This window comes from Sus scrofa, chromosome 7 (assembly GCF_054392235.1).
Source record: "Sus scrofa isolate SSC_HxYL_T2T_F1_AM1 chromosome 7, Sscrofa_HxYL_maternal_Yorkshire_Landrace_v2.0, whole genome shotgun sequence".
In the NCBI taxonomy this organism is placed as follows: domain Eukaryota; kingdom Metazoa; phylum Chordata; class Mammalia; order Artiodactyla; family Suidae; genus Sus; species Sus scrofa.
In genome coordinates, this window is record NC_139389.1 from 124,311,598 (window position 1) to 124,337,631 (window position 26,034).

The following is a 26,034-nucleotide window of genomic DNA, read 5'->3' on the forward strand; positions in this document are numbered from 1 at the left end:
ATGTCTGTTCGGGTCCTTTCCACATTTTGAGTGGGATTATTTGTTTGCTTTGAGTTGCATAAGTTCCTTTTATATTGCAGATGTTAACCCCTTATCAGATATATGGCTTGCAATATTTTCTCCCATTCCATATGTTGCCTCTTCATTTTTTTTTTTTTTTTTGGTTTCCTTTGCTATGAAAAGCTTTTTTAGTTTGATTCAGTCCTATTTGTTTAGTTTTGCTTTTGTTGCCTTTGCTTGTGGTGTCATATCCAAATAAATAAATAAATAAATAATTGCCAAGACCAATGTCAAGGGGCTTTTCCCTTATGTTTTTCTTTCCAGGAATTTTACGGTTTTAGGTCTTACATTTTAGATGTTTAATTCATTTTGAGTTCGTTTCTTTGGCACATGGCTGTCCAGCTTTCCCAACACTATTTATTAAAAAAAAACTCCTTTTCTCCATAGGCTCCTTTGTCAAGAATGAGTGGACTGTGTGTGTATGGGTTTATCTCTGGGCTCTCCATTCTGTTCCATTGGTCTATGTGCTGTTTTTATACCTTCACTGTAATGTTTTTATTTTTTATTTTTTATTTTTTATTTTTTTTTTTGTCTTTTGTCTTTTGCTGCTGTTGTTGTTGCTATTTCTTGGGCCGCTCCCGCGGCATATGGAGGTTCCCAGGCTAGGGGTCCAATCGGAGTTGTAGCCGCCGGCCTACGCCAGAGCCACAGCAACACGGGATCCGAGCCGCCTCTGCGACCTACACCACAGCTCACGGCAACGCCGGATCGTTAACCCACTGAGCAAGGGCAGGGATCGAACCCGCAACCTCATGGTTCCTAGTCGGATTCGTTAACCACTGCGCCATGACGGGAACTCCCTGTAATGTTTTTATTAACGTAGCTTTGGAATATAGTTTGAAATTGGGAGGTACGATTCCTCCAGCTTTGTTCTTTCCCAAGACAGCTTTGGCTACTCAAGGTCTTTAATGTGATAACAGTACATTAACAGGATGAAAGGTAAAAATTATCTCAGATGCAGAAAAAGCTTTTGACAAAATCCAACATCCATTCATGAATAAAATTCTCAACAAATTATAGAAGGAATTTACTTCAACACAATGTAGGCCATGTATGACAACAAAATGTACATAAAGTTGAAACCATAAAATTAAAATTCTAAAATTACTTGAAAGAAATATGGACAGTTAGCCACTTAATCAATAAGGAAATCTTTTAAGGGTTTTAGAAAGTTTTTCAGAATATTTAGGCCATAATATTGATGGAAATTGAAATAAAAGTCTCCATCTTTTTTTCCAAAGGCTATAGTTTTCATTTTTGTAAGTTGTATTTGATTCAGTTTTTCAAATAAGCCCTTTTAAAAAAATAGTATTTGTCCTTTCATTATGCTTCATATATCTTCTTTGAACTCTAAAATTTTTAGGAGTTCCCATCATGGCTCAGTGGCTAATGAATCTGACTAGGAACCATGAGGTTGCAGGTTCAATCCCTGCCCTTGCTCAGTGGGTTAAGGATCTGGCATTGCCATGAGCTGTGGTGTAGGTCACAGAGGTGGCTCGGATCTGGCTTTGCTGTGGCTCTGGCGTAGGCTGGCGGGTACAGCTCCGATTAGACCCTTAGCCTGGGAACCTCCATATGCCGCGGGAGTGGCCCTAGAAAAGGCAAAAAGACTAAAATAAAATAAAATTTTTACATTTTCTATTTTACAATTATGATATTGTAGTGTCTTTGTTTTCTGTTCTTATCATCTCAAGATTAAATTTTCTGTTCCCTATGCTTGTTGACTCTCTCTTATGTTGGATCATTTCCTGACATGGTTTTAAAATGCTTTTTCTCAATTCATGTTCAATGAAGATTGATTTTTCCATGGAATCCCATATTACCTGGCTTACAAAATTTTTCCTATGGAAGGCTTTGTGCTTTTTGATGCTGGGGCCCAGGAATTCTAATTATTTCTCAGCTTAGGATTCTCGCACTTGCTGGATAGTCTCTGCTGTTACACAGTCTTGCAGCATGGATCTTTTACAGGAAAGTCTTTGAGTCCCATGGAGATGATAATCCCCCATCTCCCTCTTTGGGTTGTTGGGTAGTGTTTCCCTAATCCCCTCTTCACAGCTTGATGGTTCTGGACTTACTTCATGTTCGCAGTTCCAACTTCCTACCACAAGGTAGAAACACCCAAAGCTCTACACCTCCTACCAATGCTTGGACATTGAAACCCATCCCACTGCCTACATGGTCTGTGTCTGAGCCTCACCACCATCCAGGAGCCACATATCAGCTAATTTCTTCAATTTTGAGTTTCTTCATTTCTGGAAACATATTTTCTTCTCTTTCCCTCTTTCCCATCTTTTCCTCCTCATTTTCTAGCTAAGATACTTACTAAAAATTTTGTTTTACTTTTTTCCAGTATGCCACTTCCCTCTTATCTTTAGTAAGTTTGATACTACTTTCATAATAAGTAAATACTGGAAAAATGGGGAAAAGTATAGAATCATATTTGAAAGTCACTTTTGGCTTAAACACTTGAAATGATTATAACAGTATCGAGGAAATTATAAGGTTTTCTTTTCAGAGGGCAGCAAAAATAGACTAAAATCCTGCGCAAATTTGGGTTGGTAATTTCACCTTATTTTCCTCACTTGTAAAATAATGATTATTATCAAGCCTTCATTGTAAACATGAAATTTTAAAACATATTAAAAAGTCTTTAAAGGAGTTGCCATTGTGGCTCAGTGGTAATGAACCCAACTAATAACCACGAGGATGCGAGTTTGACTCCTGGCCTTGCTCAGTGGGTTAAGGATCCTGCACTGCTGTGGCTGTGGTGTAGGTCAGCAGCTACAGCTCTGATCTGGCCCTTGGCCTGTGAACTTCCATGTGCCGCAAATGCGGCCCTAAAAAGCAAAAAAAAAAAAAAAAAAATTCACTTAATATCGAGCTTCAGAAGTGCTTAATAATTAGAAGCTAACACTGTTACTGGTATTAGGCACCAGCTGTTTTTACAATGCCACCTACTATGGAAAACAAAGAGAAAGGAAATAAAGAAGAGTATAATTGACATTCAAGAAAAGCAATGACACCTCCTTTGGATGCTTCCCAATAAAACTAAACTTACTTTTTGTGTTAGGTATGACCTTAATTTTAAAAGAATGAGATTTCCCCAGGTCAATATATTTCAGGACGTTGAGGGACAGTGAGCCATCTTGTTGCTGAAACCAGTAATTACATGGTTTTGAATATATCTTCCATGTTCGGCCATTCCTTTGCCCAAAGTTGTATAAGAACCAGGAGTCTTTCAGAAAGGTCATATTGTTGGGTACTCTTCCAGGCATAGTAGCAATAGCTAAAGCATTCTCATTATCTAAAATCCTTGTGATCAGGAAGCTGCTGTAACCAGGAATCACCACAGTCTTCTCTATATCTGAATCTTGAAATGAGGACGTATCACCTGAAGCTAAAACAGGAATGATTGAATATAAAGTAAAATAGCCAAGTCTCTTCAAGCAATACTTGTAGACATAACTGATGTATATAGTATTTGAGTATTTTATTTTATTTTATTTGCTTTTTTAGGGCTGCACTGGTGGCATAAGGAAGTTCCCAGACTAGGGGTCAAATCAGAGCTGCAGCTGCTGGCCTACACCACAGCCACAGCAATGGGGTATCTGAGCCACATCTGCGACCTACACCACAGCTCACAGCAACACTGGCTCCTTAACCCACCGAGCAAGAGCAGGGATTGAATCCATGTACTCATGGATACTAGTTGGATTCATTTCCACTGCACCACAATGGGAACTCCTTCTTTTATTTTATTTTATTTTATTTTATTTTATTTATTTTTGCTTTTTAGGGCCGCACCCAAAGCATATAGGGGTTTCCAGGTTAGGGGTCAAATCAGAGCTACAGCTGCTGGTTTATGCCACAGCAACACCAGATCCGAGCCCTGTCTGCAACCTACACCATAGCTCACAGTAATGCTGGATCCTTAACTCACTGAGCAAGGCCTGGGATCAAACCTGCAACCTCATGGTTCCTAGTTAGATATGTTTCTGCTGCACTGCAATGGAAACTCCTCTCTCATTTATTTTAGTATTCTATTTTTCTGTTCTAACAAAACTAAGGGACAGCAAATTGACTGAGCACATGCTACTTCCTCAGTTGTGTTGGAATGATTTGTTCAATGATTTGGAATGATTTGGGAACTCCCTTTATTTATTTTTGTATTAATGTAGAGTTGATTTACAACATGCCAAAATTAGCTATTTCTATTTTTTTTTCTTCTTCTTCTTTTTGGCTGCACTTGTAGCTCCTGGGCCAGGGATCGAATCTGAGCAACAGCTGCAATGCCAGATCATTAACCCACTGTGCCAGGCTGGGATCAAACCCATGTTGTCTCAGAGACAATGCTGGCTTCTGAACCAGCTGCACCACTTTGAGAACTCCTGAGTTTTTAAAGTATGATTTTAATTTAATTTAATTAATTTATTTTTTTTTGCCATTTCTTGGGCTGCTCCTGTGGCATATGGAGGTTCCCAGGCTAGGGGTCAAATTGGAGCTGCAGCTGCCAGCCTACGCCAGAGCCACAGCAACGCGGGATCCAAGCCGCGTCTGCGACCTACACCACAGCTCACGGCAATGCCAGATCCTTAACCCACTGAGCAAGGGCAGGGACCGAACCAGCAACCTCATGGTTCCTAGTCGGATTCGTTAACCACTGCGCCACGACGGGAACCCCTAAAGTATGATTTTAACTAGATTTTAGGTAATAATTCAAATTATTTTGTAGAGTGTGTATCACATATATGCCAACCACAACCTATACTTTAACCTTTCCTGTGAAACTAGTTCTATAAAATTTTTGGCAGGGGGAGTTCCCATTGTGGCTCAGCGGTAACGAACCTGACTGGTATCCATGAGGATGGATGTTCAACCCCTGGCCTTGCTCATGGGTTAAGGATCTGGCATTGCTCTGAGTGTGGTGTAAGTTGTAGACATGGCTCAGATCTGGTGTTGCTGTGAGCTATGGTATAGGCTGGTTGCTAAAGCTCTGATTCAACCCCTAGCCTGAGAACTTCCATATGCCCTGGGTATGGCCCTAAAAAGACAAAAAAAAAACCAAAAAAACAAAAAAACAAAAAAAAAACCTCAGCAGAAAAAAAAAAAAAAAATGACCAGAGCCATAGCAACGCCAGATCCAAGCTGCATCTGTGACCTACACCACAACTCATGGCAATGCCGTAGCCTTAACCCATTGAGCAAGGCCAGGGATCGAACCTGCAACCTCACAGTTCCTAGTCAGATTTGTTTCCGCTGGAACTCCTGATAATTTAAATTTAAATGCTTAAAGTTTGAATGCTCTAAAGCACTACATTTCCCCCCCCCCCCAACATTTATGTTTTTGATGTCACAATTTACATATTTTTATTTTGTGTATCTCTTAACTACTTATTATAGTTATTTTTATAACCTTTGTCTCTAACTTTCATATGAGCTGTATAAGTGATTAACTACAATCTTTACAATATTTTGAATTTTACTATATATTTACCTCTATCAATGCAAATTACACTTTCATATGTTTTCCTATTACTGATTAGCTCTCTTTTGTTTCAGCTTAAAGAAATTCCTATAACATTTCTTGTAAGGCCAGTCTAGGATGATAAACTCCTTTAGCTTTTGCTTGTCTGGAAAACTCTCTCTCTCCTTCAATTCTGAATGACAACTTTGTTAGGTAGATATTCTTGGTAGGCAATTTTGTTTCTTTAAGCACTTTATCATGCTGCTCCCTTCTGACCTGCAAAGCTTCTGCTGAAAATCTGCTGATATTCTTATGGGGGTTCTGCTGTACCATAAATCAGAAAAGTAATAAGTTGCTTTTCTCTCGCTACTTTTAAGATTCTCTTCTTGTCTACTTTTGACATTAAAAGGATCATACACCATGATCAAGTGGTATTCCAGGGATGCAAGTATTTTTTACTATCTGCAACTCAATATGATACACCACATAAGCAAACTGAGGAATAAAAACCATAGGATATGCATTTCTCTAATAATTAGTGACGTTGAGCATTTTTTCATGTGCCTATTGGCCATGTGTATATCTTCTTTGGAGAAATGTCTATTCAGGTCTTTTGCCCATACCTCCTCACACCTGGCAGAATGGCCATCATTAACAAGTCAACAAATAACAAATGCTGGAGTGGGTGTGGAGAAAAGGGTACCCTCCTACACTGTTTGGGGGGAATGCATAAATTGGCATGATCACTATGGAAAACAGTATGAAGGTACCTCAGAAAACTAAATATAGAACTACCATATGATCCAGCAATTTCACTCTTGGGCATATATCTGACAACTTTCCTTGAAAAAGATACATGCACCCCTATATTCATTGCAGCACTATTCACAATAGTTGAGACATGGAAACAACCTAAATGCCCATTGACAGATGAATGAATTAAGAAGATGTGGTAAATATACACAATGGAATACTACTCGGCCATAAAAAAGAACAAAGTAATGCCATTTGCAACAATATGGATGGAACTAGAGACTCACCCTAGGTGAAGCAAGTCAGAAAGAGAAAGACAAATACCATATGATATCACTTATATCTGGAATCTAATACATAGCACAAATGAACCTTTCCACAGAAAAGAAAATCATGGACATGGGGAAAAGACTTGTGGTTGCCAAGAGGAAGGAGAGGGAGTGGGATGGACTGAGAGTCTGGGGTTAATAGATGCAAACTATTGTATTTGGAGTGGATAAGCAATGAGATCCTGATATATAGCACAGGGAACTATATGGTCACCTGTGATGGAACATGATGGAGGATAATGTGAGAAAAGAGACTGGGTCACTTTGCTGTATAGGAAATTGACAGAACACTGTAAACCAACTATAATGGAAAAAATTAAAATTAAAAAAGAAAAAACTCATAGGATTATATCAATAGATAAAGAAAAAGTTTTTGATAAAATTCAACATCCATTTATGATAAAAACTGTCCAGAAAATGGACACAGAGGAAACATACCTCAACGTAATAAAGGCCATATATGACAAACTCACAGCTAATATCATACTCAATGGTGAAAAGATGAAAGCAATTCCTCTAAGATCAGGAATCAAGGATGTTCAATCTCATCACTTATATTCAAAACAGTTTTGGAAGTCCTAGCCACAGCAATCAGAGAAGAAAAGGAAATAAAAGGAATCCAAACTGAAGAAGTAAAACTGTCACTGTTTGCAGATGGCATGATACTACACATAAATCCTAAAGATCCTACTGGGAAACTACTGCAGCTCATCAATAAATCCAGTAAATTTGCAGGATACAAAATTAATATATAGAAATCAGTTGCATTTCTATATACCACCAATAACAAAAGATCAGAAAGAGAAATTAAGGAAACAATCCATTTACCATCATATCAAAAAGCATAAAATACCTAGGAATAAACATACCTAAGGAGGCAAAAAATCTACTATAAGACACTGATGAAAGAAGTTGAAGGTATCATAGATGGAAAGATACACTGTGTTCTTGGATTGGAAGAGTCAATATTATTAAAATGACCACCCTACCCAAAGCAATCTATAGACTCAGTGCAATCGCCATCAAATTACCAATGGCATTTTTCAGAGAATGAGAAAATTTAAAAAAAAATTTTGTGGAAACACAAAATATCCTGAATATCCAAAGCAATCTTGAGAAAGAAAAATGGAGCTGGAGGAATCAGGCTCTCTGACTTCAGACTATACAACAAAGCTACAGTCATCAAAATGGTATGGCACTGGCAAAAAAAGCAGACATATAAATCAATGGAACAGGATAGAAAACCCAGAAATAAACCCATGCACTTATGGGCTATCAATCTATTACAAAGGAAGCAAGAACATACAATGGACATTTTAATTACAATGTGTCTTTGTGTGGGTCTCTCTGAATTCATCTTATTTTAGAACTCTATAGGATTTCCCTAGGTTAGGGAAGTTTTCAGTCACTACTTCCTCAAATAATTTTCCTGCTCCTTTCTCTTTCTCTCTCTTCTCCTTCTAACTGCTCAAATTTATTTTTTCTGGAGGTCTTTCCTGAACTCCAGACTTGTCTTTCTATATATCCACTTTATTTGTCCACTTAGATGGAGTAACAAGAACCTTACATTGAATATGATATCTCCCACAATTGTTGCAGTAGCCTCTTCACTGATTTATCTGCTTTTCCTCTTGCCCTCCCTCCATCACCAGCCCAGTCTATTCTCAACAGAGCAGTGAAGGTGATCTTGCTAAAATGTAAGTTTAATCATATCACTTTCTGCTTAAAACACTCCAGTGGCTTGCCATTTGCTCAGACTGAAAAACAAACAAACAAACAAACAAACCACAAATCCTTATAATAAACTATGGTAACTTTTTTTTTTTTTCAGGTCCACACCAATGGCATATGGAAATTCCCAGGCTAAGGGTTGAATCATAGCTGCAGTTGCCAGCCTACACCACAGCCACAGAAATGCCAAATCTGAGCTATGTCTGTGACCTACACCACAGTTCACCTCAATGCTGAATCCCTATTCCACTGAGTGGGGTCAGGGATCGAACCCATGTCCTCATAGGTACTAGTCAGGTTTGTTACTGCTGAGCCACAAGGGGAACTCCTAACTATGCTAACTTTTGTTATGTATTATCATATAATCCTTTGAAACAGAAACATCCCACATAAGAATGATTCAAAATTATTTCATTATGTAGGGTAAAATCTGCATGGACCTCCTATCTTCTCTCATGTCTCCTGAGCACTGTTTAAGACAAAATAACATCATAGACATTAATGACAGGTATTACTATTGATGAAATATCAATGAAGTGATAGCCAGATTTTATTATATTAGAAGTAAAGAATTCCTTGAGGAATCTAAGTATATGTAGACATCTGCAGATTATCAATTGGACTCAATTCTGAAATCTACTCTTCTATTAAAAACATGAACACTCTTCCCAAAAGATAATTTTTCATTTTTCCCTGCCATCAGAGATGTATTATTATACTTACTTTGTAATTGAAGACTAAGTTTATAGAAGAAATTTCCAGCTTGATTAATGGAAAGGGAACTAGACAAACAAGAGCTTTCATGTACTGCCTCTATTCCAAAAGGGTCTATCATTTCTGCAATAACTGAGGACAAAAATCCTTTAGGGGTGTCATGGTACAATATCTCTCTTATGTAAGCTGTTCCAGTTTTCCTAAAAAAATAAACCAACAAACATCAAGCTACTCAGATAAAAAAGTGGCTTAAATGAGCAAGTTTATGAATATATAATTTGTAAATAAAATATACCACAACTGGCTAACAAATGAGTATTTGAGTAACATTTGTTCAACCTCATTAGCACTCAATGAAATGTCATTTACAGCAACGGGATATAATTTTTCAACTACCAATTAGCAAAGATTTTTAAAAGACAGTGTTTAATTACGGTTAGAACTGAGTAGAGATAGGCACTCATCCACTATTAATAGGACAGTCAACCGGTATGAGATTCCTAGAAAGCAATTTGACATTATGTGCTAAGAGTTCTAACACTAGAGTTCCCCCTGTGGCTCAGTGCGTTAAGAACACAGCATGGGCTCCATGAGGATGTGGTGCGATCTCTGGCTTCCCTCAGTGGGTTAAGAATCCTTAAGCTGAGGCATGGGTCACAGAGGAGGCTCGGATCTGGTGTAGGCTGGCAGCTGCAGTTCCAATTCCACCTCTAGCTTGGGAACTTCCATATGCCATGGGTGTGACCTTGAAAAAAAAAAAAAAAAGACCTCTGACGTTATTTTTCCCCCTTCTGATACCATATGACAGGGCTCTGTCCCAAGGAAATAACTTGGAACACAGGGAGGAAGAAAAGCCTTCTAGTCAAAGATGTTCATTACAGCATTATGATAAAAGAGATCAAAAACGCCAAGAATATGGAGTTCCCGCTGTGGTGCAGTAGGTTAAGAGTCCGACTGCAGAAGCTCGGGTCACTGCAGAGGCACGAGTTTGATCCCCAGCCCAGTGCAGTGTGTTCAAGGATCTGGCATCGCCGTAGCTGTGGTCTAGGTCAAAGCCGCAGCTCAGATTCACTCCTTGACCTGGGAACTTCCATATGCTGTGGGTGTGGCCATTAAAAAAACCCCCAACAATAGGAAAACTAAGTAAATGGTAATACCTGATCTATTTAGACAAAATGCGTCTATTAAAATGCTACTTACAAAGAGTTTTTTGTTTTTTTAAAATTTATTTATTTATTTATTTTTGTCTTTTTTTTTTTTTTTTTTTTTTTTTTGCTATTTCTTGGGCCGCTCCCATCGCATATGGAGGTTCCCAGGCTAGGGGTCGAATCGGAGCTGCAGCCACCGGCCTACGCCAGAGCCACAGCAACGCGGGATCCGAGCCGGGTCTGCAACCTACACCACAGCTCATGGCAACGCCGGATCGTTAACCCACTGAGCAAGGGCAGGGACCGAACCCGCAACCTCATGGTTCCTAGTCGGATTCGTTAACCATTGCGCCACGACGGGAACTCCCAGAGAGCCTCTTTATTTAGTTAGTTAGTTTTTGTCTTTTGAGGGCTGCACCCACGGCATATGGAGGTTCCCAGGCTAGGGGTCTAATCCGAGCTACAGCGGCCAGCCTAGGCCACAGCCACAGCAACAGGGGATCTGAGGTGCATCTGTGACCTACGCCACAGCACACGGAAACACCAGATCCTTAACATACTGAGCCAGGCCAGGGATTGAACTGGCAACCTCTTGGTCCTAGTCGGATCCATTAACCACTGAGCCATGACGGGAACTCCACAAAGAGTCTTTAATTACATTAGGAAAGTTGTCATATTACAACATCTAAATGAAAGAAGCATGGTGAAAAATGTTGAAATGCATATTGAAAAGGATAAATCAGCAATTCATTAAAGCATAAATAGTTGTGATTTCAACTGTCTTCTTTATATTTGCCTGTTTTTTAGGAAATTTTTGCAATGAGCATTGCTTTATAATCAAGAAAAATAATCTGTGTTTAAAATGTTAAGCTAGGATATCTACATGCAAAAAAATATCTGGACAAAGACCTTACTTCCTTCACAAAAATTAACTCAGAGTGAATTATATAGATTTAAACATAAAATGCAAAACTCTAAAACTCCTAGAAGAGAACATGGGAGAAATCTAGATGAACCTGGGTATGGTGGTGACTTTTTAGATATAACACTAACAGTACAATCTGTGAAAGAAAAAAATTAACAAGCTATACTTTACTGAAATCAAAAACTTCTGCTCTGTAACAGACACCATCCAGAGAATAGGAAGACAAGCCACGGACTGGTGAAGACATATCCGACAAAGGACTGTTATCTAATATAAACTGTAGGAGAGGAATAAAACCTCTTTTTCCTCTCTCCTCCTTGGTTCTGTGCCTGGGACCCTAGAAATTAAACTAACAGAAGATAGGTTGACAATAGGAAACCAACTGTTTATTAGTGTGTGTCATTCTTATACTGGGAAGAGACATCAGTGATGAGTAACCCAAAACGGTGGTTAGAACCAGGGCTCACCAAGCATCTTAAAAAAGAACAATAGGTAGTGTCTGTTGTTGCACAGAAGAAACGAATCCGACTCGTATCCATGAGGATGTGGATTTGATCCCTGGCCTCGCTCAGTGGGTTGGGGATCTGGTGTTGCCGTGAGCTGTGGTGTAGGTCACAGATGTGGCTCAGATCCCCTGAGTGGCTGTGGCTGTGGCTCTGGTGGCAGCTGCAGCTCCAATTCGATCCCTAGCCTGGGAACTTCCATATGCTGCGGGTGCGGCCCTAAAAAGATAATAATACATTAATTAATTAATTAATTAATTAATGTGTGGAGAAGTGCTAAGGTTTTTAGGGGTGTGGTAGAGTGTGAAAGAGCAAATATATGAGAGAAACTATTGGAAGATAAATGTTGTTTTCCGTAATGCTTGTTAGGCAGATCCCTCTCAGACCCAGGAATTTCCAAATGGTGCAGGTGTGGCCCTAAAAAGAAAAAGAGTGAGGGAGCTGTGTGAAGAGAAGGGGTACATGGGAGCTCTCTGTACTTTATGCTCAATTTCATTGTGAACCTAAAGCTACTCTAAAAAATAATTTTTTTTACCATAATTAAAAAAAATTAACTTTGCCTCTGAAGTCACTGACTAATAGCCAGGCAGATTCCCCAATCACCAAAGCTGTCTCCTCATTTCTCCCACCAACAGAGAAATAAATGAGTCTTTTGTATTCAAGTGTCTAAGATTGCCCTTGGGGGCCATCAAACTCCACTCTTCCAGGAGAGGTTAGATGTCAGCTTTTTTAAAAAATTTTATTGGAGTATAGTTGACTTATGATGTTGTATTCGTTTCAGGTTACACTTTGCAAAGTGAACACTGGAAAGTTTTTTTCCCAGATGAGTTATTACAAACTATTGAGTAGATTTCCCTGAGCTATACAGTAGGCTCCCATTAATCATCTATTCTATACAGTAGTTGTTATTCCCATCCTCCCAATTCCCCCCCCCCCACAGTTTCCCCTATGGTAACCCTATGGATTGGTTTTAAAATCCGTGAGTCTGTTTCTGTTTATAAACAAGCTCCTCTGTATCACTTTTTTTATACATTCCACATATAAGTGATATTGTATGCTATTTATTTCTGTCTTACTTCACTCAGTATGCTCATCTCTAGGTCCATCCATGTTGCTGCAAGTGGCATTATTTCATTCTTTTTATGGTTGAATAATATTCCATTGTATAATACCACATCGTCTTTATCTATTCCTCTGTTGGTGGACATTTAGGTTGCTTCCATGTCTTGGCTATTGTAAATAATGCTGCAATGAACATTGGGGTACATGTATCTTTTCAAATTATGGTTTTCTCTGGATATATGCCCAGGAGGGGGATTGCTGGATCCTATGGTAGTTCTATGGAATTTTAAGGAATGCCATCCTGTCCTCCGCAGTGGTTGTACCAATTTACATTACCACCAACAGTGTAGGAGGGTTGCCTTTTCTCCACAGTGTCTCCAGCACTGTTTGTAGACTTTTTGATGATGCCCAGTTTGGCTGGTGTGAAGTGCTACTTTTGATTTGCATTTCTCTAATAAGTAGCGATGTTGAGCATCTTTTCATGTGTGTGTGTGTTTTAACCACCTGTCTTCTTTGGAGAAATGTCTTTTTAGGTCTTCTGCAAATTTTTTGATTGGGTTATATATTTTTTTGATATAAAGCTGCATGAGATATTGTATATTTTTAGGAGATTAATTCCTTATAATGCTTGGTTTGCAAATATTTTCTCCATTCTGTGGGTTGTCTTTTTTTCATGGTTTCCTTTGCTGTGCAAAAGTTTTTAAGTTTAATTAGGTCTTGTTGGTTTATTTTTGTTTTTATTTTCATTACTCTAGAAGGTGGATTAAACAAAATACTGCTATGATTTATGTCATAGAGTGTTCTGCTATGTTTTCCTTTAGGAGTTTTATAGTATCTGGCCTTACATTTAGGTCCTTAGTCCATTTTTTTTATACAGTGTTAGAGAGTGTTCTAAGTTCATTCTTTCACATGTAGCTGTCCAGTTTTCCCAGCATCACTTATTGAAGAGACTACCTTTTCTCCTTTGTCGTAGATTAGTTGCCTGGGTTTATTTCTGAGATTTCTATCCTGTTCTATTGATCTCTGTTTCTGTTTTTGTGATAATACCATACTGTTTTGATGACCGTAGCCTTGTAGTATAGTGTGAAATTGCAGAGCATGATTCTTCCAGTTACATTTTTCTTTTTCAAGATTGCTTTGGCTATTCAGGGTCTTTTGTGTTTCCACGCAAATTTTAAAATATTTTGTTCCAGTTCTATGAAGAAGGTCTTTGGTAACTTGATAGGGATTGCTTGAATCTGTAGATGGTCTTAGATGGTATAGTCATTTTGACAGTATTGATTCTTCCAACCCAAGAGCATAGTGTATCTTTCCATCTATTTGTGCCATCTTTGATTACTTTCATCAGCATCTTATAGTTTACAGAGTACAGGTCTTTGACTCTTTAGGTAGATGTGGAAGCAACTAAATGTCCTTTGACAGGGGAATGAATAAAGAAGATGTGGTACATATATAAAACGGAATATTACTCAGCCATAAAAAGAACAAAATAATACTATTTGCAGCAACATGGGTGGACCTAGAGATTATCATACTAAGTGAAGTAAGTCAGACAGAGAAAGACAAATACATGAGATCACCAATATGTGGAATCTAATAAAAAATGATACAAAAGAACTTATTCACAAAACAGAAATAGACTTAAATGTTTTGAAACCAAATGTAAGGTGACCAAAGGGGAAACATTGGGAGAAGGGATAAATTGGGAAGTTAGGATTGATATATACACACTACTATATATGGAATGGATGAGTAAGAAGGACCTACTGTATAGCACAAGGAAATCTATTCAGTACTCTGTAGTGAACTATATGAGAAAAGAGTCTGAAAAAGAATGGATACATGTATATGTATAACTGATTAACTTTGCCTTTGAAACTAGCGCAACATTATAAGTCAATGATGTACCAATAAATTTTTTAAAAATTTATCTCTTCTCAGAAAATCCAAAAGAACATGTAGAAAAATACTGGAATTGTCAAAAAAATTTAGCAACTTTGAAAAATGTAAGACTGCTACACAAAAGACATCTGCTTTTGCTTTCGATGCAAAAAGAAGCAACCCAACAAGAAACAAAACAGATAAATCACAGTTACCACTTTCCTTAAGCCATCAGAGAACTAAGGTCACAAGATAACCAACTGACCTGACATCCAGAGGAATAAGCCATTCCAAGAAAAGTCTGAACACAGGAACAGTCTCATTTATGGAAGAGCGTGGGAGGGAGAAATACAGCGCTGGCCACAAAGAAAGCAAGTAAGAAGTAGCTAAAATCATACAACAACAACAACAGCAACAACAAAACTGCCAAAGGCCAAGTATGTGCTGGCCTGAGAATTTGGAAATGCTGGGGCACCTTTCCAAAGGGAGTCTGCACCCACTTGCAAGCTCTTTCCCGTGGGCTTCCCTAGAAGCTCAGAAGAAAGACCAGGCAGGGAATAGACCAGAGTGCCCCTGTTGGCAGTGCAGGTGGCAAGGGAGTATGGGGTGAGGTCAATGGGGACGGAGAGGATGGGAGGAAACAGGCATGAAGCCTACTACTCACTTTCCTGAACCTTCTTTCATAAGAAGCAAAAGGCTTAAGCCACAGCGGGTAGGCATTAAACACTTGCACACAGGCCTCAAAAGAGGTGATCCATAGCTGGAGAGGGGGACCTGGAGGGTGCTGGCACTGAAGCCCTGGCTCCCCTCCTCCCTCCTTCACTCCCTCCCTCCTCCTTCTCCCCTATGCAGCAGAAGCTTTAAGCTACTGGGAGAATGGAAGCAAAGCCATCCATCACTGGGGCACAGGTGAAGACACATTATGGATAAGGGAAGGATAAACTAATAACTCTCTACCCTTATGGAGGGTCAGGAGGCTGTCTTGGGCCTAAAGTTCTAGGAGAACAGATAGTTATTTTACTGCAAGATCCAAGAATCTCCACCCAAGATCTAATTGCAGATATAAGGCAGAATTTGGCTGTGAGAAGTAATTTCTTTTAACAGGTTGTTTGCTTTTTTTTTCTTCTCCTTAACAGAACTTGACAAGCTGAGTCTAACATTGAAAATACAAGAACAAAGGCCAAGAAAAACCAGGAGGGGGTGCTAGTCATACGGATTACCTAGTTAGAGAAATTGAGTCATGTGACCTAAGGAAGACAGATAGCAATGACATAGATGGGGACAGACTGACACACATGTGGAACTATAATATACCGCCAGCGTGACACTGCAGATGAGGGGGAGAAAAGGGAGGGACTTATTTGCACAACTGGTTAGCCGTATTAAGAAAAGAGAAAGAAATCTGATTCCTACTTCACACGACACATCAACATCAATTCTAGATAGATTAAAAACTTAAAAGTACAAAGCAAAAGATTAAAACTACAAGGCGGAATAGGAGAATAGCTAAATAGAGTGCAGCATAATCATATGTGTCAATACAGATACATACATCAATATCAAATAATTTTTAAAACATATGGGGTAATAGTAACAGCATCAGGTTGTATGAAAAAGACAGGTCACGGGAAAAGGTAAAATATTGGCAAAACGAAACAATATATTTTGATACATACATATGTTAAAGCTTTAAAGCATCATTTAAAAAAAAGGCTCACACAAAATTCAAGCTAAAGCTTATTTCTGGGGCAGCATGGTGCTGGAGGCTGGGGAGAGGCAGGGAGAAAAGCTGCCCAGAAGCAATGCTGGAAGGGGGAGGGGCCCCAACAGAGTGGAAGACTTGCAGAGGCTGGGAGGGGATGCAGAAAGTTGTCCCCAGGTGGAAGGGTCACTGCCTTCAAAGGACTCTGGAGGTTTCCATCAGCAGACTCCTTATCCCACCTCCCTCTGATCACCCAAACTCCAGAAGCTACCAGGGAGGGAGGATATGAGTCCAAAAATAATAAGGAGAAACTCTCCTCCCCAAGCTCCAGGCTCTCCAGGCTGGGTCAGGTTCAAACAGAAGTTTCAAAAAACAGACTTAGAGAAGTTCCTGTTGTGGCTCAGTGGGAAATGAATCTAACTAGCATCCATGCATGAGGACGCAGGTTCAATCCCTGGCCTTGCTCAGTGGGTTAAGGATCCAGGGTTGCCGTGAGCTGTGGTGTAGGTCGCAGATGCGGCTTGGCTCCAGTGTTGCTGTGGCTGTGGTGCAGGCCCGGCAGCAACAGCTTTGATTCGACCCCTAGCCTGGGACCATCCCATGAGGCCCTAAAAAGACCAAATAAATTAATTAATTAATTAAAAAAACTTAGATAAGACTTTGAAGTTTTTTAAAACACTAACAGGGATGGAGTCACGTGGTAACTGGCTGACTTAAGAGTGTTTAAGGCAGGAAGTATTTAGTTACTCTCTAAGAGAAAAGCGATGAGACTTGCCTGATACTTTACCTAGAGGCAGAAAGGAAATAGGTCCGCAGAGGGAATCTGAGAAGGAAGGAGGAAAACTAAAGCTATCTAGCTGATTCAGTAAACAGATTACACATAATCAGTCCGGTTACTCACCTCATTAAAAGCCTCGACGGCTTCTCCTTCCCTTAAAATAACATCCACATTCCTCACCGGGACCCAAAAGGCCCCACCTGACCTGGTCTTGAAGGACTTTTCTCCTTGGGTCCTGACACAAGTCACTCTGGCTTTTCCTTTGGTGTCTCAAACACACATCAGATCCTTTGGCCTGGGGCCTTTTCCACACGGTTCGCTCATGCTGGAACCTTTTCCTACCCCACTCCTTCCTTCAGTCTCATTTTTCTGATCTCATCGTAAGCATCATGGCCTCTGAGAAGCCTTCCAAGATCCTTCAAACAAGGCCTCAGCTCCCAGGAAATCACTCTCTCAAAGCTTTGCGCTCCTCTGTTGCAGACTTGGGTCAGCTGTCATTACACAACTGTCCATGTCCAGTGACAGCCCAAGGCCTGTATAATAGACATATTTCAACCTGGTGGAAGAAGGCCCACTCCTTTGGAGATGGGCGAGTTTAATCTGAAACTGTTCCTATTTTGGTTGTTATATTTTGGGGGTTGGTTATAGAATTCATATTATCTTTCAAAGAAAAGCTTTTAGGGAGTTCCCATCATGGCTCAGTGGTTAACGAATCTGACTAGGAACCATGAGGTTGCAGGTTCGATCCCTGGCCTTGCTCAGTGGGTTAAGGATCTGGTGTTGCCGTGAGCTGTGGTGCAGGCTGCAGATGCAGCTTGGTTCCTGTGTTGTTGTGGCTCTGGCATAAGCCAGTGGCTACAGCTCTGATTAGACCCTTAGCCTGGGAACTCCATATGCCACAGGAGCAGCCCTAGAAAAGGCAAAAAGACAATAAATAAATAAATAAATAAAAATAAAAAAAGCTTTTGGGCCTAAAGGTAGCTTTAAGAGTCATTGGCTCTGGCCAATGTCTCTGAAGTAAGAGTTCTTGGGAACTCTGCATACCCTGACACACAGTCTTTTTGCAGGATGGCCTCTCCGTTAAATGTGCTTGCCTTTAGGACACACACACAACTGCCATGTGAGTGAGCTCCGTGGACCCAGTGTGGCTCAGGGGCTGTTGATACTCAAGATGACAAACACTCCTTTCTTTGGTGCTGATATACCTTGCCCCGTGTTTCTAAAACTGCGACTTTGTACCAAGGCACATTGGAGTCCATAGATGTACTTGGCCTTCTGAGATGTCAGAAAGAGACTCTCTTTGACTAAGAAAATTATTCCCAAAAGGTAGGCTCAAAATTCAGAATTTAGAACATCTAAGTAAAAATGTGACGTTAATCAGTACCTACCTGGAGCGTATCACTTTTCCAAAGTGAATCTCGTTGAATTTCTTGGTGTAGATACTTCCCTGAGGTTCATTCTCAGGCACATATGCAAAAAAGATCATTTCATTTAAGGTGATATGCTGCGGAGCAAGGGCTGTCTCAAAGCCCATGTCAGGAGCCTGGAATATGAAAAAAGAAAAGATTGTATTTAAATGTAAAATGTAAAAACCAAAACATTGTATTTAAATGTAAACAATTTAATTTTTTTTTTTTTTTTTTTTTTTTTTTTTTTGCTTTTTAGGGTCACACTCGTGGCCTATGGAAGTTCTCATGCTTGGGGTTGAATCAGAGCTGTAGCCACCAGCCTACAAAACAGTCACTGCCACACAGGATCTGAGCCGTGTCTGCAACCTACACCACAGCTCACAATAATGCTGGATCCTGAACCCACTGAGCGAGGCCAGGGATTGAACCCACATCCTCATGGATACGAGTCGAATTTGTTTCTGCTGCGCAGCAATGGGAACTCCCAAATGACTTTCTGTTTCCATCACGGCAAAGGGTGAATAACAACTTTGCTTCCAGTTCACATAAAAACACAGTTTTGTTTATCAACAGGAGGAGTATTTCAACACATTCTGCCTGAATATCCATGCACGGGCTCAAGGGAACACACATTTTTCTGTTGAGGAGGGAAAGAAATGCTGAGGAGTGAAACTCAGTTGACGTTTCCTGTGCAGAGGGTTGCAGTGAAGACTCGAGTGTCTTGGCTTGTGTGAGGGGGAGGAGTCTGCATGTGCACATTCTATAACTTGGCTCCTATTTGGCATTTTCTGTAAGAAAGGGGCTAGGGGAGTTCCCGTCGTGGCGCAGTGGTTAACGAATCCGACTAGGAACCATGAGGTTGCGGGTTCGGTCCCTGCCCTTGCTCAGTGGGTTAACGATCTGGCGTTGCCGTGAGCTGTGGTGTAGGTTGCAGACGCGGCTCGGATCCTGCGTTGCTGTGGCTCTGGCGTAGGCCGGTGGCTACAGCTCCGATTGGACCCCTAGCCTGGGAACTTCCATACGCCGCGGAAGCGGCCCAAAGAAATAGCAAAAAGACAAAAAAAAAGAAAGGGGCTAGGAGCACCTCTCATCACTTGAGAACTGCTCCCCCAACCTCATCTCAGGCTGGTGACTATGCACAGCTGCAGTCTGAGTCCCCAACGCTAGTGGCACAGTCCCTGCTCGCTTCTGCTCCGCAAGGCTTTCCCTTGCCACTGTCAACACCTTTGGCCCAGAATCCAGACCTGAAGTTCTTCCTCTCAAAACATCCTTCTCTGATCCTCACCTTGTCCAGCTTGGGAACTTGTATGGGTGAGAAGACAGGTGGGGACCAGTCCCAATGGGGTGTGGGAGTTGACCTTGTGGCTTGCGACATGAGGACGGGGTGGGAGATAATGCAGGCTGGTTGGGGGCACAGCCATCGGATAGTGCCTTCAAGATCCATTTTCTGTCATGGCTTTTCCCCTGGTCTCAAATTTGGGAGCCCACTGAGAAGGGGAGAAAGTGGGAAACAGATGCCAGGAGAATACATGTGGGACTGAACAGATGGCTTAAGGACTCTTGAAAATGATTGTCAATGCTTTCAGAATTCTGCACGACAGTCTAGCCTGGGAGCGGCAAGAACATCCCATAAGAAGAATGTACAAGTCGAGGGAATGGCAGCACAGTGACTAAAGACACAGGCCCGGGAACCTGCTGCCTGATTCCATTAACTAGTGGTCTGTGTGATTTGGGGTGAATTATTTAGCCTTCCTGTGCCTCACTTTCCTTATAGGTAAAATGAAGATAAATAACTGCTATAAAGATTAAGTGCTCAGGACATTGCCTGGCATGTTGTCAGAGACACAGAAGGTCTAGGGGTTATTTGTATCCAGAGAGGGTGCATGTAGTTTGTTTTGGGAGAAGGAGGTGATAATATGGAGCATGATTTCCTTGAAATCACTCACCTTGGGTATAAAAACCCCTATTGGCTTTATTTTTATTTATATGGCTGCACCTGCGGCATATGGAAGTTCCTGGGCCAGAAGTCAAATTGAAGCTGCAGCCTTTGGCCTATGCCACAGCCATGGCAACACTGGATCTGAGCTGCATCTGCTACCTATGCCACAGGTTGCAGCAATGCTGGATCCTTAACCAACAGAGCAAGGCCAGGGATTGAACCTGCATCCTCATGGAAACTATGTTGGTTCTTAACCCTCTGAGCCACAGTGGGAAGTTCCCATCATTGGCTTTTCATTTTAATAATAATTTAACCTTTCACATGAAAGAACTAAGACATTTTCTTTCTTTCTTTTCTTTCTTTCTTTCTCTCTTTCTTTTTCTTTCTTTCTTTCTTTTTCTTTCTTTCTTTCTTTCTTTCTTTCTTTCTTTCTTTCTTTCTTTCTTTCTTTCTTTCTTTCTTTCTTTCTTTCTTTCTTTCTTTCTTTTCTTCCTTCCTTCCTTCCTTCCTTCCTTCCTTCCTTCCTTCCTTCCTTTCCTTTCCTTTCCTTTCCTTTCCTTTCTTGCTTGCTTGCTTGGTTGCTTGCTTGCTTTTTAGGGCTACATCTGCAGCATATGAACGTTCCCAGGCTAGGGGATGAATTGGGAGCTGTGGCTACTGGCCTAAGCCACAGCCACAGTAATGCAAGATCTTTAACTCACTGAGTGGGGCCGGGAATCAAACCCACATCCTCATGGATACTAGTCAGGTTCAGAACTCACTGAGCCACAGTGGGAAATCCAAGACATTTCCCAACACTTGTGAAGTTAGTGAAGCAAATTGAGGTAACTGCTGTTTTGGTTAGTGCTACCCTCCTGCTCATGTGGCTTGATTTAAGTCTATGCAGATTCACACAACAGAGTGGCAAACAAATACACAGGGAGTCATGTGATGGCATCTTATTGTCCCTAAAAAGCTCCACTTTACTCTCTACAAATATCTCAGACAGACAGGGAAGTTATAACATCTCCTTCTGGACCACAGTCTTGGCCTGGTAATTTCTATTAACACTAGAGTCATCCTTTATTCTAATTCTTTTAAGCCAAAGGGCAGGTTTTATATAATCCCACTTAAAAAAATCTGTCCAATTCTTTGCTGATGTATTGAGGAGAATTAATTATCACAATTTTGTGTCCTATAATGAGTTCATAGGTATATGTACCTTCACAAATGGCACATTATCCATTGAAATTATTAGGAAAATCTAATTATGATATCATTTGTGAAGTAGATGATGACTTCTTTCTCTGTTAGCATTAGAAAAGTGAGAAGCAAGGGGACAGGGTTAACAGGAAAGAAGAAAGGTAAAACGGTGGGGAAAAAAAGAACTCATGTTTCTTAAAGGTCAATCTTGAGAGGTGGAGTGTCAAACCCACCATGAACTTGGGTTGGATCTAACTTAGCATATCTGGTGGATTGCTGTGAAGACACTTACATGAAAATATCCTGGGAGCTCCCATTGTGGCTCAGCAGAAATGAACCCAACGAGTATCCATGAGGATACAGGTTTGATCCCTGGCCTTGCTCAGTGGGTTAAGGATCCAGCATCGCCACTAGCTATGGCGTGGTTTGCAGACATGGCTTGGATCTGGTGTTGCTGTGGCTGTAGTGTAGGCCACCAGCTGCAGCTCTGATTTGACCCTGAGCCTGGGAATTTCCATATGCCACAGCTGTGGCCCTAAAAAGCTAAATAAATAAATAAATAAAATTTTTTTAAAAAGCAAAAGCAAAAGAAAAGATCCTGGGAGAGTTAAATCTATATAACCCTGTATGGGACTTGACAGATTTTGGAGATCTTCCCTTATATATGGAGGTTTTCCTTTAGTTAAGTAGAGCAAAAAGCATAAATAAGAGTTTGTCACAAGGAAAATATTTTCCCATTTTCCCATATCTCTGTATATAGAATACGGTATCTTTTCTTTAAACAAGGCAAATTGTTTTAATGCATGGTATCACTGACCTGTCCAAAAATACCTTTAGAATTTCCAAAGGCACCAAATGACCCACTAGCTTCAAAATGATCTGGAGTCAGTTTATGTATGAATCCCATGTGGTCATAGTATAAAGTGAAAATCTGATCAGAGATGGATCCAATTTCAGTATATCTTCCTAATCCTATTAGGAAAGAAACAGTCTCTCAATAGTGATATTATACAATTAGAGAACTTTTAAACTATATATTACAAAAACTTCATTTAAACTAAGAGGTAGGACAGTGGAATACGACTCAGCTATAAAAAAGAATGAAATAATGCCATTTGTAGCAACATGGATGGACCTAGAGATTATCATACTCAGTGAAGTAAATCTGGTAAAGACAAATATAGGATATCACTTACATGCGGAACCTAAAAAATGATACAAATGAACTTTTTACAAGACAGAAATAGACTCACAGATATAGGAAAAAAACTTATGGTTATCGAAGGAGAAAGAGGGAGGGATAAATTAGGAGTTTGAGATTAAAATATACATACTACTATATATATAAAATAGACAAGTAACAGGACCCACTGTAGAGCACAAGGAACTATACTCAATATCTTGTAATAACCTATAGTGGAAAAGACTCTAAAAAAGAATATACATAAAATGAATCACTTTGTCGTACACCCAAAACTAACACAACATTGTACATCAACTATATTTCAATAAAAAATTTAAAAACTAGACTAAGAGGTGAGAGAAGGGAGTTCCCATCGTGGCGCAGTGGCTAACAAATCCGACTAGGAACCATGAGGTTGCGGGTTCGGTCCCTGCCCTTGCCCAGTGGGTTGACGATCCGGCGTTGCCGTGAGCTGTGGTGTAGGTTGCAGACGCGGCTCGGATCCCGCGTTGCTGTGGCTCTGGCGTAGGCCGGTGGCTGCAGCTCCAATTGGACCCCTAGCCTGGGAACCTCCATATGCCGCGGAAGCGGCCCAAGAAACAGCAACAACAACAACAACAAAAAAGACAAAAAAATAAAAAAAGAGGTGAGAGAAGGGCTCTGAGTTTCCAGAATTAGCAAAATACCATGCTGGTCTTTGGTGAGTCTCTGGAAAGTCTTTTTCAGGCTCCATTTCATTGCAGAACCTGTTTGCTGACATAGGTGAAGGACAGACAGAGCAAGGGGACATTTATGAATTCTAGACAAAAAAAGGTTAGCTCCTCCTGGCAGTGGTTCTCTTCCTATCCTATACAGGATAGGCAGAAGGCAGTGAGAAAATAACCCTCCAGAAGGCACGGGGAATTATCAGTAGAGACCCCTGGGTCATTAGTTAGACTAGGATTAATATGTTAAACCAAATTTGGTGTCTTGCATTTCTCTTGTGTCTTAGGCCACTTCTCACACTAGACAAACCTATATCTCTCCCCATCCATCCATCCATCCATCCATCCATCCATCCATCGATTTATTTGAGGAATTAGCTCATGCAATTATGGAGGCTGAGAAGTGCTATATGATCTGTTGTCTATAAGATGGAGAATCAAAGGCTTAAGACCAGGGGAGCTGAAGGTGGAGTTCCCAATGAGATCCCAAAGGCCTGAGAACTGGGGCAGGGGTATTGATATAATCCCAGTTCCAGGACAGGAGACAACCAGAGTCCCAGGTCAAGCAGGCTAGTAGGAAGCAAAAAGGATGAATTCCTCTTCCTTCCACCTTTTCATTCTGCTGAGGCCTCAAGGGACTGGATGATGCTCACCCACCCTGGGAAGGGCCGTCTGCTTTACTGAGTCCATGGATTCAAACACTAACCTCGTCCAGAAACACCTTCCCAGACACACTCAGAAATGTTTTATTTGGGCACCCCCTTGGCCCAGTCAAGTTGAAATATAAAAGTAACCATTAAAATTGCTAAGATCCAATATGCTATATTTCATCTATACATGTAAGATACACTTTTTCACATTTTTACACCTGGGAAATGAAGATGTTTTATAATTGATGTGTCTTACAATCATTGTCCACTAGGTGACAGTCACACCATAGTCGTCAATCGGTTACACATGCATATACTTTGTCTCCACTCTATATTGTCATCACTTGGAGTTTCCTGAAACACTAGTATGATACATGTTGAGATTTTGTTTTGTTTTGTTTTGTTTTTCATTTTGGCCACATCCATGGCATGTGGAAGTTCCCAGGCCAGGGATCAAACCCTCACCACAGTTGACCAGATCCTTAAACCTCTGTGCCATGCAGGAATTTCCAATACGTACTGAGTTTTAATGTTGCTTAAAATGCCTTAAAATATTACATTATAATTTGGCATTGAAACAAAATTACTGTAGGTGTAACAAGAGAGGAAAATAAATCAGGGCGTATGTATCGCTGGAAGCATTGCCACAAAGCCACATTTTCTTGCAGAACAACCACAAAGCATTTTATCGGACCTAAGGAAGGAAGAAAACCACAAGCACAAATTGCACTATGTTTTACTACTGAGAAAAATGTGAAATGTTTGTCTTATCACACAGCAAGCTGGGGAAACAATGTCAGTGTTATCCAGGCATCACCGCAACCGCTGTTAAAACACCGTGTCGAAGTTCAAATGCAAGAGTTTTTCTTTCTTTGTGTTAATAGAATAAAGTGCATTTTACAATCAATGAGTCTCAGGTCTGATGAAATATAGTGTTTACAACATTCTTCTGTTGGTTTTACACTTTGGCAACAGTTGAGTTCGCTCCAAATTCTTAGGTAATATTCTTTTTTTTTTTTTTTTTTTGTCTTTTCTAGGGATGCATCCACGGCATATGGACCTTCCCAGGCTAGGGGTCTAACTGGAGCTGTAACCGCCAGACTGCACCACAGCCACAGCAATGCTAGATCCCAGCCGAGTCTGTGACCTACACCACAGCTCACAGCAACACCAGATCTTTAGCCCACCCAGCGAGGCCAGGGATTGAACCCGCAAACTCAAGGTTCCTGGGTGGATTTGTTAACCACTGAGCCACGAAGGGAACTCCAGAATTGTTGGGGAATATTCTTTACAAGAATATGTGACATTCACTGTTGCAGCAGAAAAGTCCAGTGCTGACTTGATTTTGTTATGCCTTTAAAATGATTCACATTTTCTAGCTCAAATAATTCAGAAGTGTTTTTGCTTCCATTATTGGTTTTTATTTAGTTTAAAAAATTGACCTCCTTGCAGTCACTATGCAAAACAGTATGGGGGTTCCTCAAAAAACTGAAACAACATCAACAAAACTAACTAAAAATAGAACTACCACATGATCCAGCAATTCTATTCCTGGATATATATCCAGAAAAAAAGAAAACACTAAATCAAAAAGATACATGCCCCCAACGTTCGTAGCATTATTTATAATAGCCAAAATACAGAAGCAACCCAAATGCCCATCTACAGACAAATGGATAAAGAAGAAGGATTCTATATACAACAGAATATTACTCAGCCATAAAGAAGAATGAAATTCTGCCATTTATGGCAATGTGGATGGACTTAGAGAATACGATGCTTAGTGAAATAAATCAGAGAAAGACAAATACTGTATGACAACACTTACATGTGGAATCTAAAAAATAATACAAATGAATGTATATGCAAAACAGAAGCAGACTCACAGATACTAAAAACAAACTAATGGTTACCAAA

General features: G+C 40.3%; 1 protein-coding gene across 17 annotated transcripts in view; it reads right to left on the reverse strand.

Annotated features, from left to right (window-relative positions):
- The window catches only part of CATSPERB (cation channel sperm associated auxiliary subunit beta), a 114,653-nt gene that overhangs the window by 17,403 nt on the left and 71,216 nt on the right, over window positions 1-26,034 (reverse strand). For 9 of the 17 annotated variants that reach the window (XM_084970021.1, XM_084970022.1, XM_084970019.1 and 6 more), the window contains 4 exons: window positions 22,398-22,552; window positions 18,439-18,593; window positions 9,061-9,251; window positions 3,119-3,457 (listed from right to left, as the gene is read on the reverse strand). In XM_084970021.1, the coding sequence (XP_084826147.1) occupies window positions 3,119-3,457; window positions 9,061-9,251; window positions 18,439-18,593; window positions 22,398-22,552 (840 nt within the window). The remainder of the gene's footprint in view (window positions 1-3,118; window positions 3,458-9,060; window positions 9,252-18,438; window positions 18,594-22,397; window positions 22,553-26,034) is intronic. The other 8 variants (XM_084970026.1, XM_084970024.1, XM_084970028.1 and 5 more) reach the window with 1 other exon arrangement.